At 42.9% G+C, this 12,548-nt stretch overlaps 1 protein-coding gene across 4 annotated transcripts; it reads right to left on the bottom strand.

Moving 5' to 3' along the window:
- Window positions 1-1,829: 1,829 nt before the first annotated feature.
- Window positions 1,830-12,321, bottom strand: map2k4b (mitogen-activated protein kinase kinase 4b). 4 transcript variants are annotated; one of them, XM_029528489.1, is made up of 13 exons: window positions 12,116-12,321; window positions 10,643-10,678; window positions 9,420-9,452; window positions 8,235-8,337; window positions 7,624-7,798; window positions 6,302-6,421; window positions 6,009-6,128; window positions 5,851-5,902; window positions 5,642-5,769; window positions 5,299-5,376; window positions 5,027-5,175; window positions 4,524-4,569; window positions 1,830-3,655 (listed from the first exon to the last, which is right to left on the bottom strand). In XM_029528489.1, exons 1-13 carry the CDS (start codon window positions 12,228-12,230, stop codon window positions 3,542-3,544), a joined length of 1,269 nt encoding a protein of 422 aa, XP_029384349.1. In that variant the 5' UTR covers window positions 12,231-12,321; the 3' UTR covers window positions 1,830-3,541. The 4 variants fall into 4 exon arrangements, with proteins under 4 accessions (XP_029384349.1, XP_029384350.1, XP_029384351.1 ...); XM_029528490.1 differs by lacking the exon at window positions 9,420-9,452; XM_029528491.1 differs by lacking the exon at window positions 10,643-10,678.
- Between the last annotated feature and the right edge of the window lie 227 nt (window positions 12,322-12,548).

Raw genomic sequence — 12,548 nt, 5'->3', positions numbered from 1 at the left:
TGCACTTATTAAATGGGTTTGTGGTTACATGTAGACTGTAGGTGGTCATCTTGAATATTCCTTAGAATATCTACTGGCCTTTCTTTCTTATTTTACCTGATTCAATTTGCAACAATTTTCCCTGATCAAGAAGAGATGAAAACATCTGACAGAAGCTTCCATGTTGCTTGGCCACTGACTTGCTTTACTATTGTAAAAACAGTATTTGCCTGCATTCCTGTACTACAGAAAGAAAAGCAATAAACTTATCACAGCAAAACCTGCAGTTACACTTTTATTTTTGCCCAATTCACAAGAAGCACACATTAAAAAGCTTTCATCTTTTCCATGGGAACTTTATTTGTAACTCTTGATAAAGATACAATATAATATTCATTGCCCTTAATATTATCTTATAATCTAATATGAACATTCTAGTAAATTGCAATTTATACAACATGTACCCTGGAGATTCATATTCACCAGAGGTTAAGTTAGCTTCCTGGAAACACATCCCACAAGAGGGGAACAGATCTGGAGACTGAGCTTCAGTGGCGTCAGCTGTGTTGGTAGTTTTTCTCAGGGGTTTGCACCATTTATTCATTATAGAAACAGAAAGGGAAAGGACAGAGACGACAGAGCTCCCCCACAAAGAGAATCCTGTCTGGTCTGAAATGCATCTCCACCATCTTGGTTTAACGTTTTTACTGTCACTAGAAATTCCCCAGTATTCAGTCAAATTCACTGTCAACAAGTGACGGTTTCCCAACAAGGCCGACAACTGTAGAGCAAAACGTTTCTTTTTGTTTTGGAGCTGTTGCTGTGTGAGCTGCTGCTTTTAATTTGTTTGCAAGATCCACAACTTGATTAAAACATAATACTAACACTGCTGACCGTTCCTTTAAGATAATAAAGCCTGTAGAGTGAAGCGCCAAAACCACCGATGGTCGATACAGTCTAGTTAAAGGTGGAGTAAGCAATTCTGGAGGAAGACTCCTTAGAGCTCCTTAAAAAGCCCCACCCAAATTTTTTTTAAGGCCTATCCCCAAGGCAACAACACATGGGTAGAATCCAGAGTACGTAGGATAAACGTCAAACGTCCAAACCCTACAGTGCTTATTATAAAAGAGCAGTAACGTTATGTATTTGTCCTTCAGTTACTGTCATCCACTGGCATGTGCCCGACTTCCCATCTTCCATCTCTTCTTCTATGAGCACTAGCAGCCCTTGTTACCTTGCACCGGGAACAACTTTGTGTTACTTGGGTTTATATTTGCAAGACTACGAAAGAAGTAATTTGGATTAAAATCACTTACTCCACCTTTAAGATAAAGCAGTAACGTGACTCATATAATCTAACAGATTCTTGGCTTCTTGTACAGGCGATATCACATTTCTTTTTTCTTTTTTAACATTATTAGTATTTGCAAGGCTAAAGGTCAAGACCTTTAAGGGAATTTATTCCAAGTCTCTGCAGGAAAACCATCCATTCGGACAGTTTGAGTCTTTCCTGGAGGGAATAACGGAGGATGTAGCTCAACAGTCTCAGTGAATAGTCTTTTTCACCTGCCCAGAGCAGTAAACTTCAGTCTATCAGCACAGGAAGAGAAGGAGGAGGAGGCGGCCAGATGAGGGGACATGTATATAGACCATGGAGATGCATCCCAAGAATAATACATGGTTTGGTTTGAAAGCATTCTGTCTTCAGTGCAAGCCAGAGAGACATGCCAAGTCGTGGAGGAACATGCTGAGTCACCTTAAGGGTCAAAGAGCAGTAGCTGTCCAGGGAGTATCCTCCCTCCCCTGACAGTCATGTGGTCGGAGCACAGTTTGTTGTTTAGCAGCATTTACGTCTTGGGTTTTTTTTTTTTTTTTTTTGGAACCGTCTGAGGACCTGTGACATTGTTACTGCTGTGAGCCTCTGTGTGGCAGTGTAGTGGATCTGTGCTCTGTGTGGGTGAGCAGCTGAGCTGTACAGTGCTACGTCAGGCCACCGGCCAGCCTTAAAGCTCCTTCTCAAAACGAAACACGCCACCGCTACATCTGACCATCTCTGCGCTTAAGAGATGAGCCTCAAACGGCCAGAGCAACCTGCCGGGAACAGCAGATCAGATGTACTATATACAAAGACATTTACACCGAGGGACATGACGTCCTTAAGTTACTGTACAGGCAGCGTGACCTCTCATCTATCACTGCATCAGTCTGAAAGGTTGACGTGTCATTTAGGAACACTTCGCAGATCTGTCCTGATTTTTCTTTTTTAAATCTGAATTTAAAATATTCTGTCCATCAAATATAAAAATGTACCCACAGTCAATCTCTTTGCTCCTCAGCTTTCACTCAGGTCAGATATTAAACCTGAGTGTGAGTGTTTGAGTCTCAGCACATGACCAACTGAATCATTCAATCACACCTGAACTGAGCCGCTCTTCAGGCTTTAGCTGCTAAATGACACGAACTGGCATTATTCATAACATTTAAATAGGTGAAGTCTAAAGCCAATCAGATTTGATAGATCCAAATTCGATGACAGGATTTTATGAAGCAGGAAGTGCATATTTATTTAATTAATCCTTCATCAATTATTTTTATCCTTTTTCACAGGGGGCGGAGTCAATACCTGCTGACACTGGGTAAGGGTGGAGCCTATCACTGTGCAGACAGACACATTCATGCCAACAGGAAGACAGCAAGCTGTGTGATTTTGGGCTGAGGGAGGGAGAAACCTCTTTCTAAGACGTGACAGCACTTGGAATAATGAGTTTAAAATTTGTTCTTATTGTCCACTGAGTCTTTAAGGACCATGTGACGAAAACTGACAAATGTTGTTAAAAGTCTGTGGGTTTTTGATTCAGAGGTCATAAAAACCTTGACTCTGACGTAATGATAGCATGAGAGGTTACAGACTGCGGCAGCAGAAATGTTTTTTGTCCCACAGTGTGGAGACAAACTCACAGATTGCATATTGAGAAAAGAAAAGAAGCCACACTACCACGTCCATAAGCTCTCAAAGGGAAACGCCTTGCAAAATTCAGTCATTTAGAAGGTGCCGACAACACACTGCATGAAGAGTGTGCGTGTGTGTGTGTGTGTGTTGACAGCAGGCCTGTCAGCATACATCTGTACATATCAATAGGTGAACACGCATACGTACATACAGTCCAATAGGTGCTTGTTTTTGTTCCTAAGTCACGAGCGTCACTGAACATTTTATTTGGTAGATTCTGTTTAAGTCGATATTTTTATACCATATATGAAGATTCTCATCCTTTTTGCTCACATTGCATTTTACTAAGCCATGTTCTGTCTTCAAGTTTTTCTGTCTGAAGATAGATGATAATATTGATGAGGTGATAGAGGTGGATTAACATTAATCATCTTATTGCACCTGGATGTTTGGACTTGGTTCCTTTGTTCTTTGGAACAAGGGAATAAACGGATGATCCTACATGACATTGAGGGCTAAGATGTCAAGCATTGCATCACAAAGCTCGATGTCCCACCCACTGGGTGTCGTGTGTCAGGCGACCCCTCCCCGTCCCTCCCCAACCTAACTCGGTCAGTCCACATACATAGGAGAGATAGGAGAGGCGGGGATCTGATCCAAGATGCGACACACGTAACTGGCGACGTCCACAAAGCGCTCCTCATACATCAGAATAAATGGGCGTTTCTGAGGGACAAACACAGTGTCTTTAGTTTGCTGTTTGCTTCCAAAGTCAGTAGCTGAATGCATGTTACATAGAATTTTTTTTTTCATCTGCAAAAACAGCCCCACAAAAAAACCCCACTTTTTTCTTGAGGGGGAAAAAAGACAGGACATTGGTTTTTTATTAATTGGTTTTAAACAATGATTGATAAATGATTTTTAACACCTGTAAAAGAAAATCAAAGTTGAGGGCTGAACATCATCTGACTGTCAGCTTATTTTTACAGATGAATAAAGAAATTATTTAAAATTTTGTGTTTGTGTTATTTTGTCCCTTCTGTGAAAACTATCAATCTGAACAAACCAAATATCCCTCATAGTGAAAGCATCAGAGTGGCAGAAGTATTCAGCTACATTATAGGTTCGGTGTGGCAGAACCAGGACCCTGCTGGTCCCTTCGAGCTCCAGATATCCAGTGTGGAGATGGAGAAACTTCTAGAAGAGAATCTAATGAAACATCACAAGTGGTTTCCTCCGGTACTAAAACCAAACAGCTGAGTCCAGGCCAGAGTTCTTCAGCTTCCACTGGACTCTGCCGTAATGACTAGGTCAGCGGACCTACAACGATGGTTGTTCTTCAGAATATTTTCCATCTCTGCGGCACAGAGGGACCACTAGGGTCCTGGTGTCCTCTCCGACCTGATGTCCCATTTTGATTGGTGAAGAATAACTACTTTTTTAATTTTATCTTGATGCTAGAACATAAAAACTAAAGCTGAACTAAACTACTATATTATCAGCTGGTACTGTAGCTGAATGTGTCTGACTCCATGGACTATGTGCTCTTGATCTAAAATCTGCAGGTTGAAGATAGAAAATTTCTTTAACTCACCAGAAGTTCTTTGTACTTTGGCCTTTTCGATTCGTCCTTTGTAAGGCTGAAAAAGAGAAAAAGAAACATCAAACAGTTGTCAGAGCAGTGAACATAAGCAGGCCCACCAAATGACTATTTGACACCCCTACACTTCTATCCAGCCAACTCTTCTTTAAAAAAAAAAAAAAAAATCTGGACTCTGGACAATGAGGCACAGGCACTCACTGACGGACAGGTCACATGCAGTTCATAGTGTGTTTCACTACCGGTGAAAGATGACCACCACGCACACACACAAGCATGTGAACATGTGCATTCACAGCTTTGCTTTACACTCCAGATAACTGAGGAGACTCACGAGTCCACTATTGAAGACTGTGACGTGTCCAGCATGTCCAGTGGGAGCAATTTGAGTTTATCTCAATCTGATCAGACTGTGTTTATTTGTTTGTACTTGTAAATTGCAGGTAGCAAGAATCAATGAAAGTATGCCATATTCCTGATAGAGACATTTTGTTTACCAGAGGTTGACGAAGCTGATGAACTTGGGGGAGAACTGTCTCTCCTCAGAGTTGCTGAGCTGGGGAGGTTCTCCTTTCACCACCTGGGTCAGCTGATCAAAAACACTATTCCACTTGGGGTAGGGAAATCTTCCTGTGGCTAACTCATACTGAAACAACACACACACACACACACACACACACACACCACACACAGACAACAGCCTTTTATCAGACTTATTCCAGCAGGTTGACCGACTTGCTGGTGAACCTGAGGAGACAGTTGTTGTTACCAGGGTGATTCCAAGGCTCCACACATCAGAGCGGACATCGTAGCCTTGTCTGGAAGCGCTGGGGTCTATCCTCTCAGGCTGGGAACACACACAAGAACACACATTCACACAAGACGACCGGAAAAAAAATGTCTGTGGTTGTCAGATGAAAGAAATTAAAATCTTGCATATGCTGTGGGAGGAGTGAAAAGTTACTTGAAGGTAAATGAATAAAGAAATAATGTACCCAGAAAAAGCTAACTCTGAGAGGCAGGTGGCGGAGGGGTGACAGAAAGATGAAAGAAAAACAAAAAATAATGCCCCCCCCCCCTTTTTTTTTTAAATCCATCTGCTGACCACTCACCGCCATGTAAGGCCTGCAGCCTGCATCTCTGGTCTTGGCTATGGAATCCACCAGCTGACCACTAATGCCGAAGTCGCACAGCTTGATGTTCCCCTTTCGGTCCATGAGAATGTTGGAAGGTTTGATGTCTGGAACCAGAAACATGTTGTTTTTCTGGACGTCATATAAACAATATCAGTATTAAAAATGATGCACATTCACAAACTCACCTCTGTGAATTATTTTCAAGTTTTCTTTTAAGTGGTTCAGTGCTTTAACGGTCTGTTGGGAGAGAAAAAAAAAACAAAAAAAACAAAACTGTTCTGTTCACCTTCTAACCAATCACATGATTCAGAATTGGCAAGGAAACAGTGAGGCATCTACTCACCGCTAATGTTATTTTGCCTAATATTTCCTCTGGAATGACATCATCTAATGCACAATATACATATTTGTAGAATTTGTCTAATGAGGTAGACATTAGTTCCATACAAATCCAACAGTCACCCTAAAGGAGAGTCACAAGTTAGGTGGTTTCTGCAGTAATGTGCTTTAAACAGGGCTTGGACAATATTTCACCTATCATGACAACAATGTGGTGGCTTTTTTTTTTTCCAAATGCAATTATCCATATCATTGATAATTTGCCCATGTCCAGTGTAAAACAGCCTTCTGTCAAACCTCTCTGAAGAGAGCGCCGTAGAACTGAACAATGTAGGGACAGTCACTGCTCCTCATCACCACGTCCAGATCCATCAACAGCTGCTTCTGCTCTTTCTCGTCCACCGTGGAGCGGATCCTCTGAGGGATACACACACAAATGACATGTTCAAGTTCCTGACTGACATCTAGACCTCATCGCAGATCTGACACACAGGTCCAGATAGTTTCCTTGGACATACAGAGCAATTCGATTTTATTGGTGCTGCTCTGTTTAACTGAGAAGCAGCTCCAATAGTCCAAGCTCATATCACAGTCAGTCCATCAATTCCTGATTCATTGTTTGTTTGTGAAAACTTACAAAAACAGACAGATGCCAAGTATGTTTCTCCTGACTGGCTAATGTATTGCACATTTCAGCTGAATATCAATAATCGGGCTGAACAACCTGAACCTGCCAGCCTCCTCTCCTGAGTCATCGATGAGTCACACCAACAGTTCAACACCTCAGTCCAACTGCGACTGGACTGTTTGTTTCCTCTGAGCAGGTGATAAGGAAGATGCTCTGATTAACTGTTTCACAATGTGATCGAACCATTGATCAGTCAGACTCTTCCTCCTGTCCTCATAAGTGCAGTTAGACAACAATTTTTTTTTGTGGGAGCACAGGTGGCTGAGTGGTTAGTGCACATGCTGCATAATCATAGCATCCTGGGTTCAAAACTGGACAAGGGACCTATGATGCAGATCATTCTGCTCTCTATCCGTTTCCTGTTAGCTTCTCCATCATTTACTGGCTGACATAAAACGTATAACAAGTAGACAAGAATGGACAGACGCTGTTGAAATATCTGATTATATGCTTCTTACATGCTTTTATACTCTTTGATGATTATATTGTTTGAACTTGATGAACTGCTTAAGATAATGTAAAGAGTGACATTTACATGAATAAAGAAAGTAACAGCTGCATAATGTAATGAGGATAGAATGTACAGATGTGAGTGAAAAACATCTTTTGTGAAATATCCATATACAGTATATTATTTTACTGTGGCCTTCGACTTGCTGACTGAATGCAGAAGATACCCTGGGATTATGGGGATTGTGGTTTGTGTCTGTTCTTCTTCTCTTCACACAAAAACAGGGACGATCAACGGCCACCAGGAGCTGATCGCGAGAGTGGAGCCAGATTATCAGGAGGAGGAAGTGTGCACTTCAGAGAGGACTACACCCACATACCCTCATATGAACAAAGTACAACTGTGTGGAACTCTAAACTCCAGATTACTCTGGATGAGGTTACTTTATGTGGGTGTCTGTCAGCATCGTCATTGGGTCACCTTGACAGCCATGATCTGGCCCGTGGGCTTGTGGACCATCTTGTTAACAGAGCCGTAAGCTCCGCGCCCGATCTCCCCAAGGTCCCTCAGGTCCTCTGCCGTGAAGTCGCAGTGCTGCTCAGGGGAGATCTTCAACTTCCCTGATGACTCGATGCTGTGTGTCCGCAGACGCTCTCTGGGGGATGACGACGATGGAGAGGAGGAGGAGCCATGAGAGAAGCATACATTATAGATTACTGTGGATGTGATAGATATTTAATCAGTGAATCTGAAACATTCACTGTTCACTTAGTCCCAAGTTTCAAGTCTTACTCAATACAACTCCTCCAAATATGATTTCCTCTGGTTTCAAAAAAAAAAAAAAAAAAAAATCAAGATGGCCAATGGACAGCTTACAAACTTCAAAAACAGTAGTTCATAAACCAACAGGTTTCTGAACATCACAATGGGTTGACACTTGCTTTGATAGAAACCTTTGTTATAACCCACAACTTAACAACATATACATCATAATTCTAGTTATTTTTAGACACTTAACAGATTACAGATTATAACTCCTAGACCTGAAACCTTTGTCATCATGAGACCCTGTCCCAAGCATCTCTACTCACATGTGAGGGTTTTGGAAAGAGGGAGCTGTCGGATGGAGTGGGAGCCTGGAGGTTGGTTTCACTGGAGGGTTGGCAAAATTCAGCTTCAAAGCTTTGCGTTTACCTGAGGGGATGAACAGAGAAACAGATCCAGAACCCCACAACATGCACTCCACACTGTGGGCTCAGCTGCTGCAAGCAGAGGATACACACAGTGTGATAAAAAGCTTGTCTCATCTCTAGAAAATATGAATGCACAGACTTGAGATAATTCTTCCCTGCAAGTGTGCAACAAGCATTTTTAAAGCTGTTTTTACCACAAGTCAGACGACTTTGCACAGATAAATCTGTTGTGTAACTGTGGTGTCTCCGGGATTTAAACATTCTTATCTCAAGCTTTTCAAAAATCAGTGGAAGCACAAAATGCATTTTGAACACCAGCAAAGTGCCCACATGCACAGGGGTTCCCAATACTTAGACACTCCAGCAGCTCAATCAGTTTTAAAACATGTTGTTTGGTCCAAATAATATGTATGAATTTATTATCACTGCTGTTGCCATAACAGAACCGGGATGAGCCATCCAGTATGCTGATATTGGGAATCCCAGTTCAAAACATTTCTATTGAGAACTTTAAAAAAAAAAAAAAAGTGCCATTCAAACCTGAACAGTTCCCTTCAGATATCAAGGTGACCCAACACTTAGACAGCACATGACTCGGATTTAAGGCTGATTCAAGTCTAATCAAACACAGCCAAGTACGTATTAATTATCCATAACGGTATCTCCTGAATATAACTGATTCTTAGGTTTTGGTTTCTGTGCAAAGCACTGTGTTTAAGTGTTGAGTTCTCTTTGCCATCCCCTCTTAAACCAGCTCCTGAAACAGACACCTTAACCTTTAAGCCCCGGTGCAAAAAATAAATAAATAAATAAATCTCCCTTGGCTATAACTGAATTTGTGACAAGTCAGAGCAGTGAACAGTGGACAGACTCCCCAACTACCAGAGCACCACACAGGCTGTTTCAGTGGTATACAGTGGTTTCACTTCACCCGTGTCATCCAGTTAAGTGTCAGTGCAAAGCTGGAATTCAGTTCTGCCACCCCCAGCTGATTAGCAGCCAGGGAAGAAACCACTGTAGACTACTGAGGTGTGCCCACACATAGTAGAGGTCGAGTGCTTTGTGTATGAGTCCATTGCTTACTTTGAGAAACTCCAGACAGGCTTATCTGAAACCCTGAAGTAAAGAAAAGACATTTTACTAAAGCTTGTTTGGGCTTGCTTATGTGTCATTGGGTCTTGATTAGAAGATGCCATCTCATCTAGAGCCAGTGCTGCAGGTGGAGCACAGGGTGGCTTACAGCTGGTCAAGGAAGTAGTTACTTTGGTGGGTCTGACTCAGTGCACTGCCATGCAGCTGTGTGTGGAGGGATGTGATTCCTTTGTATGCCCATCAGAAGGAACACCCTCCCACCCCGAAGTGTACCACTTCACTATTATCCCACATATAATTACATAACAAAGTGATGCTCAGATCAAGAAGTGGCCGTTTCTGTTTTATTGCTATATGTGAGTGGCTTGTCACTGTTGGTATGATGCTGCTGTTCCACTGCCATTGGACTCTCAGTAAAAGTATTGTATAAAGCAAAGAGTGATTTCCAGGACCACGTGGTCCTGCCAAAATTACCACAATAGAATTGCATATTGTTGTATTTTATCTGTCAGGTAGAAGCAGTTCCACCATGTACAAAGGTACAAGATACAAGATAATGTAAGTAGTGAGGTGAGGGTCAGACTCGGCAGCAGAACAGACCATACACTCCAAATAAACTGGATGTTGCCTCCATGGTATCATTTACTAGTTTCTGAAAATGTAGAGATGCCAATAGGAATAGTCACACGCCAGTGCGAACTGGTCCCAGAGTACAATCTAATTTTTTAAATATGACGTAGACCAAATAGCAGTGGTCCACCAACAGTGAGCATGAGAGACCACCAACTGCACACAAATGACAGTACGACAAGAGGTAGCACACCATTCCGAGGTTCCTATCAATAGCTCACAAGTGACAAGCTGTTAAGTAGTGTCTACCAGCCACTTGACTATCTGTGCTACTGAGGAAAACACTCCCAGGTGGGAGTTGCTCAATGCAGTGTCTCATCGAATGGGGTCTGTCTACTGTGGCTACATCAGGTCTTTATACAATATGGAGACAAGAACAAAAACGTGCAGAGAAGTGGGTGAAAATGCAGGTTTTTACAAGGAAGAAACAAAAGGAAACTTGTTTAGAAGAAACAGGGTAACAAATGAAAATAGATGGTGGATAAGGAACATTTGAAGGAAGGAATGCCTTTGATCTAAACAAACACAATGGAAACAGATGCCCTCCAACAGCAGATTGATCCTAGTAAAGTAAGTGTGAGTACCTGTTTCACTCTGACATCTCCAGCAGGTGTTGGTCTCTGTAAGGTTTAGATAAAACATTTGATACTAGACATCTGCCACAAGGCAAAAAACAACAGCTGAGGACCACTGGATACACAACTGGGCTGCTTCTAATTAAGCTACTGAGGCTATCAGTCAGTCAATCAATTCATCAATGAAAATGCCCTCCACTATCATGCAGCCACCAGCACATCCATTATCGGACTTGACTCTGCCTCATTGAATATGCTCAGTAAAATTTGGACAACAGATCGCACAAGCACAACACCGTGCGGCTCAACACAAACGTTTGTGCTACGAATTGACTGTGATCACAGAAATCCAGAGCAGGCTTGGCTACTCGTCCGATAATGGATCCAGGAGGCTAGCTAGCTTAGCTGCACTTTGACAGACAGGAATCAGGTTGGCAGCGACAGACATGTTGGAGTCCAGCACAGGGGTGTTGAAGTCTGGGGACTGACTGATCGTCACATTATGGGATGTCGTTAGCTGCACGGGACGCCGTTAGCGCCTGCGTTATGTCGTCAGGCGGCTACACCAATACAACAGCACGGACACACTAATGTTGGCTGTGTGTAACACGGTGTTTGTGTTATGTATGTGTTATGTGTGAATGTAAACAGTGGCCTGTCTGAGCACACAGACCTCCAGTAGGCCTTGCTCAGATTGGTAGCAGCCTGGTGAGATAACATCGGAGCTCAGCAGGCTCTCATTGATCTAGTCCACACAGACCCGGACCGGAGTGGTCCAGGTTCTGTGTCGGTTCTGGATCTTAGCGGACTCGGATCGTGAGAAGTCATCAGCTCCAGGCCCGTGCACTCAGTAGCTTATCAGGGGCCACAGCATCACTGCTAGCCTGGTCCCACAGCCTGTAGCTACATGAAGCTAACCAAAGACACTGAGAGATACAGCGGAACCTCCGCTGGGCGACTGCCACAATAAAAGCACTTTGGCATGCAACCTGCTGTTTGAACTCATTAACGATACATAATAATTAAGTTTGTCAATAGTGAGATTTGTCAAATATACTGTGTGCATCACGTCAGGAACCTATGGTACCAGCGCTTTGACTGTACTGTATTATTGACGAAACAGATTAACAGAAGACAACATTGTGAATAGCTTTGCCTGCACAACCTGTCTTGTCCACATTAGCCGTCTTATCTAGTTTACCAGCATTCTTGCATTACCAATAAAACACTGAATCAACAGCACTTCGACGTTTTGCATTTACATGGAGGTGAAAATTTCAAAGATGCATTCACGTTTTCTAATCGTAAACGAAACAGTACGGATTCGTGGACTACTTTATTTTGAAAGTTCAAAGCGGAAAACTCGATGTAACGTTTGGAAGCTAACGGTGGTGCTGCTCTCAGAAAGCTACAGGCTACACCTTCTATCTGTGTCTCCGCTTGAGGAGGAAAAAGACGAACTACGAGGCCGTCGGCGCCAACCTTGCATGCTGCTGCTCTGTGTCTGCTGGTGAAGCTGGTGCGACGTGGATCCTACGGTGCTGCCGGAGCTGCTGCTGGAGCTGCTGGAGCTGCTGTCAGGACTGGGAGTCGCCATTGTTGTGTTGGAGTCCGGCAGCAGCGCCCAGGCTGCAATGCAGAGTGAAACTTCGCCCTCTCTGCCTCCGGACGGGGCACTGCGCCACTTGAACGCACCAGCTGCACCACGGCCACGTCTGTGCCGGCGCTGCCTTCAGGATCCGTCGGAAATACAACTATCACTCCTTGTGCCATATCAGCCTTTTCTTTTGTCAAACTGGTACGATAGGACAAAATGGATAAAATAATCTACAACTACTAGTATATCTATATTAGTATTTTTTTGGTCTTGATATACAACTATATACAAGACGTTTAAATTTTCCAGAGACTGGAA

The sequence above is a fragment of the Echeneis naucrates genome, chromosome 19, assembly GCF_900963305.1.
Source record: "Echeneis naucrates chromosome 19, fEcheNa1.1, whole genome shotgun sequence".
Classification (NCBI taxonomy): Eukaryota; Metazoa; Chordata; class Actinopteri; order Carangiformes; family Echeneidae; genus Echeneis; species Echeneis naucrates.
Note: the sequence above shows the minus strand (reverse complement) of the source record. Positions and strands in the feature narration are given on the sequence as shown.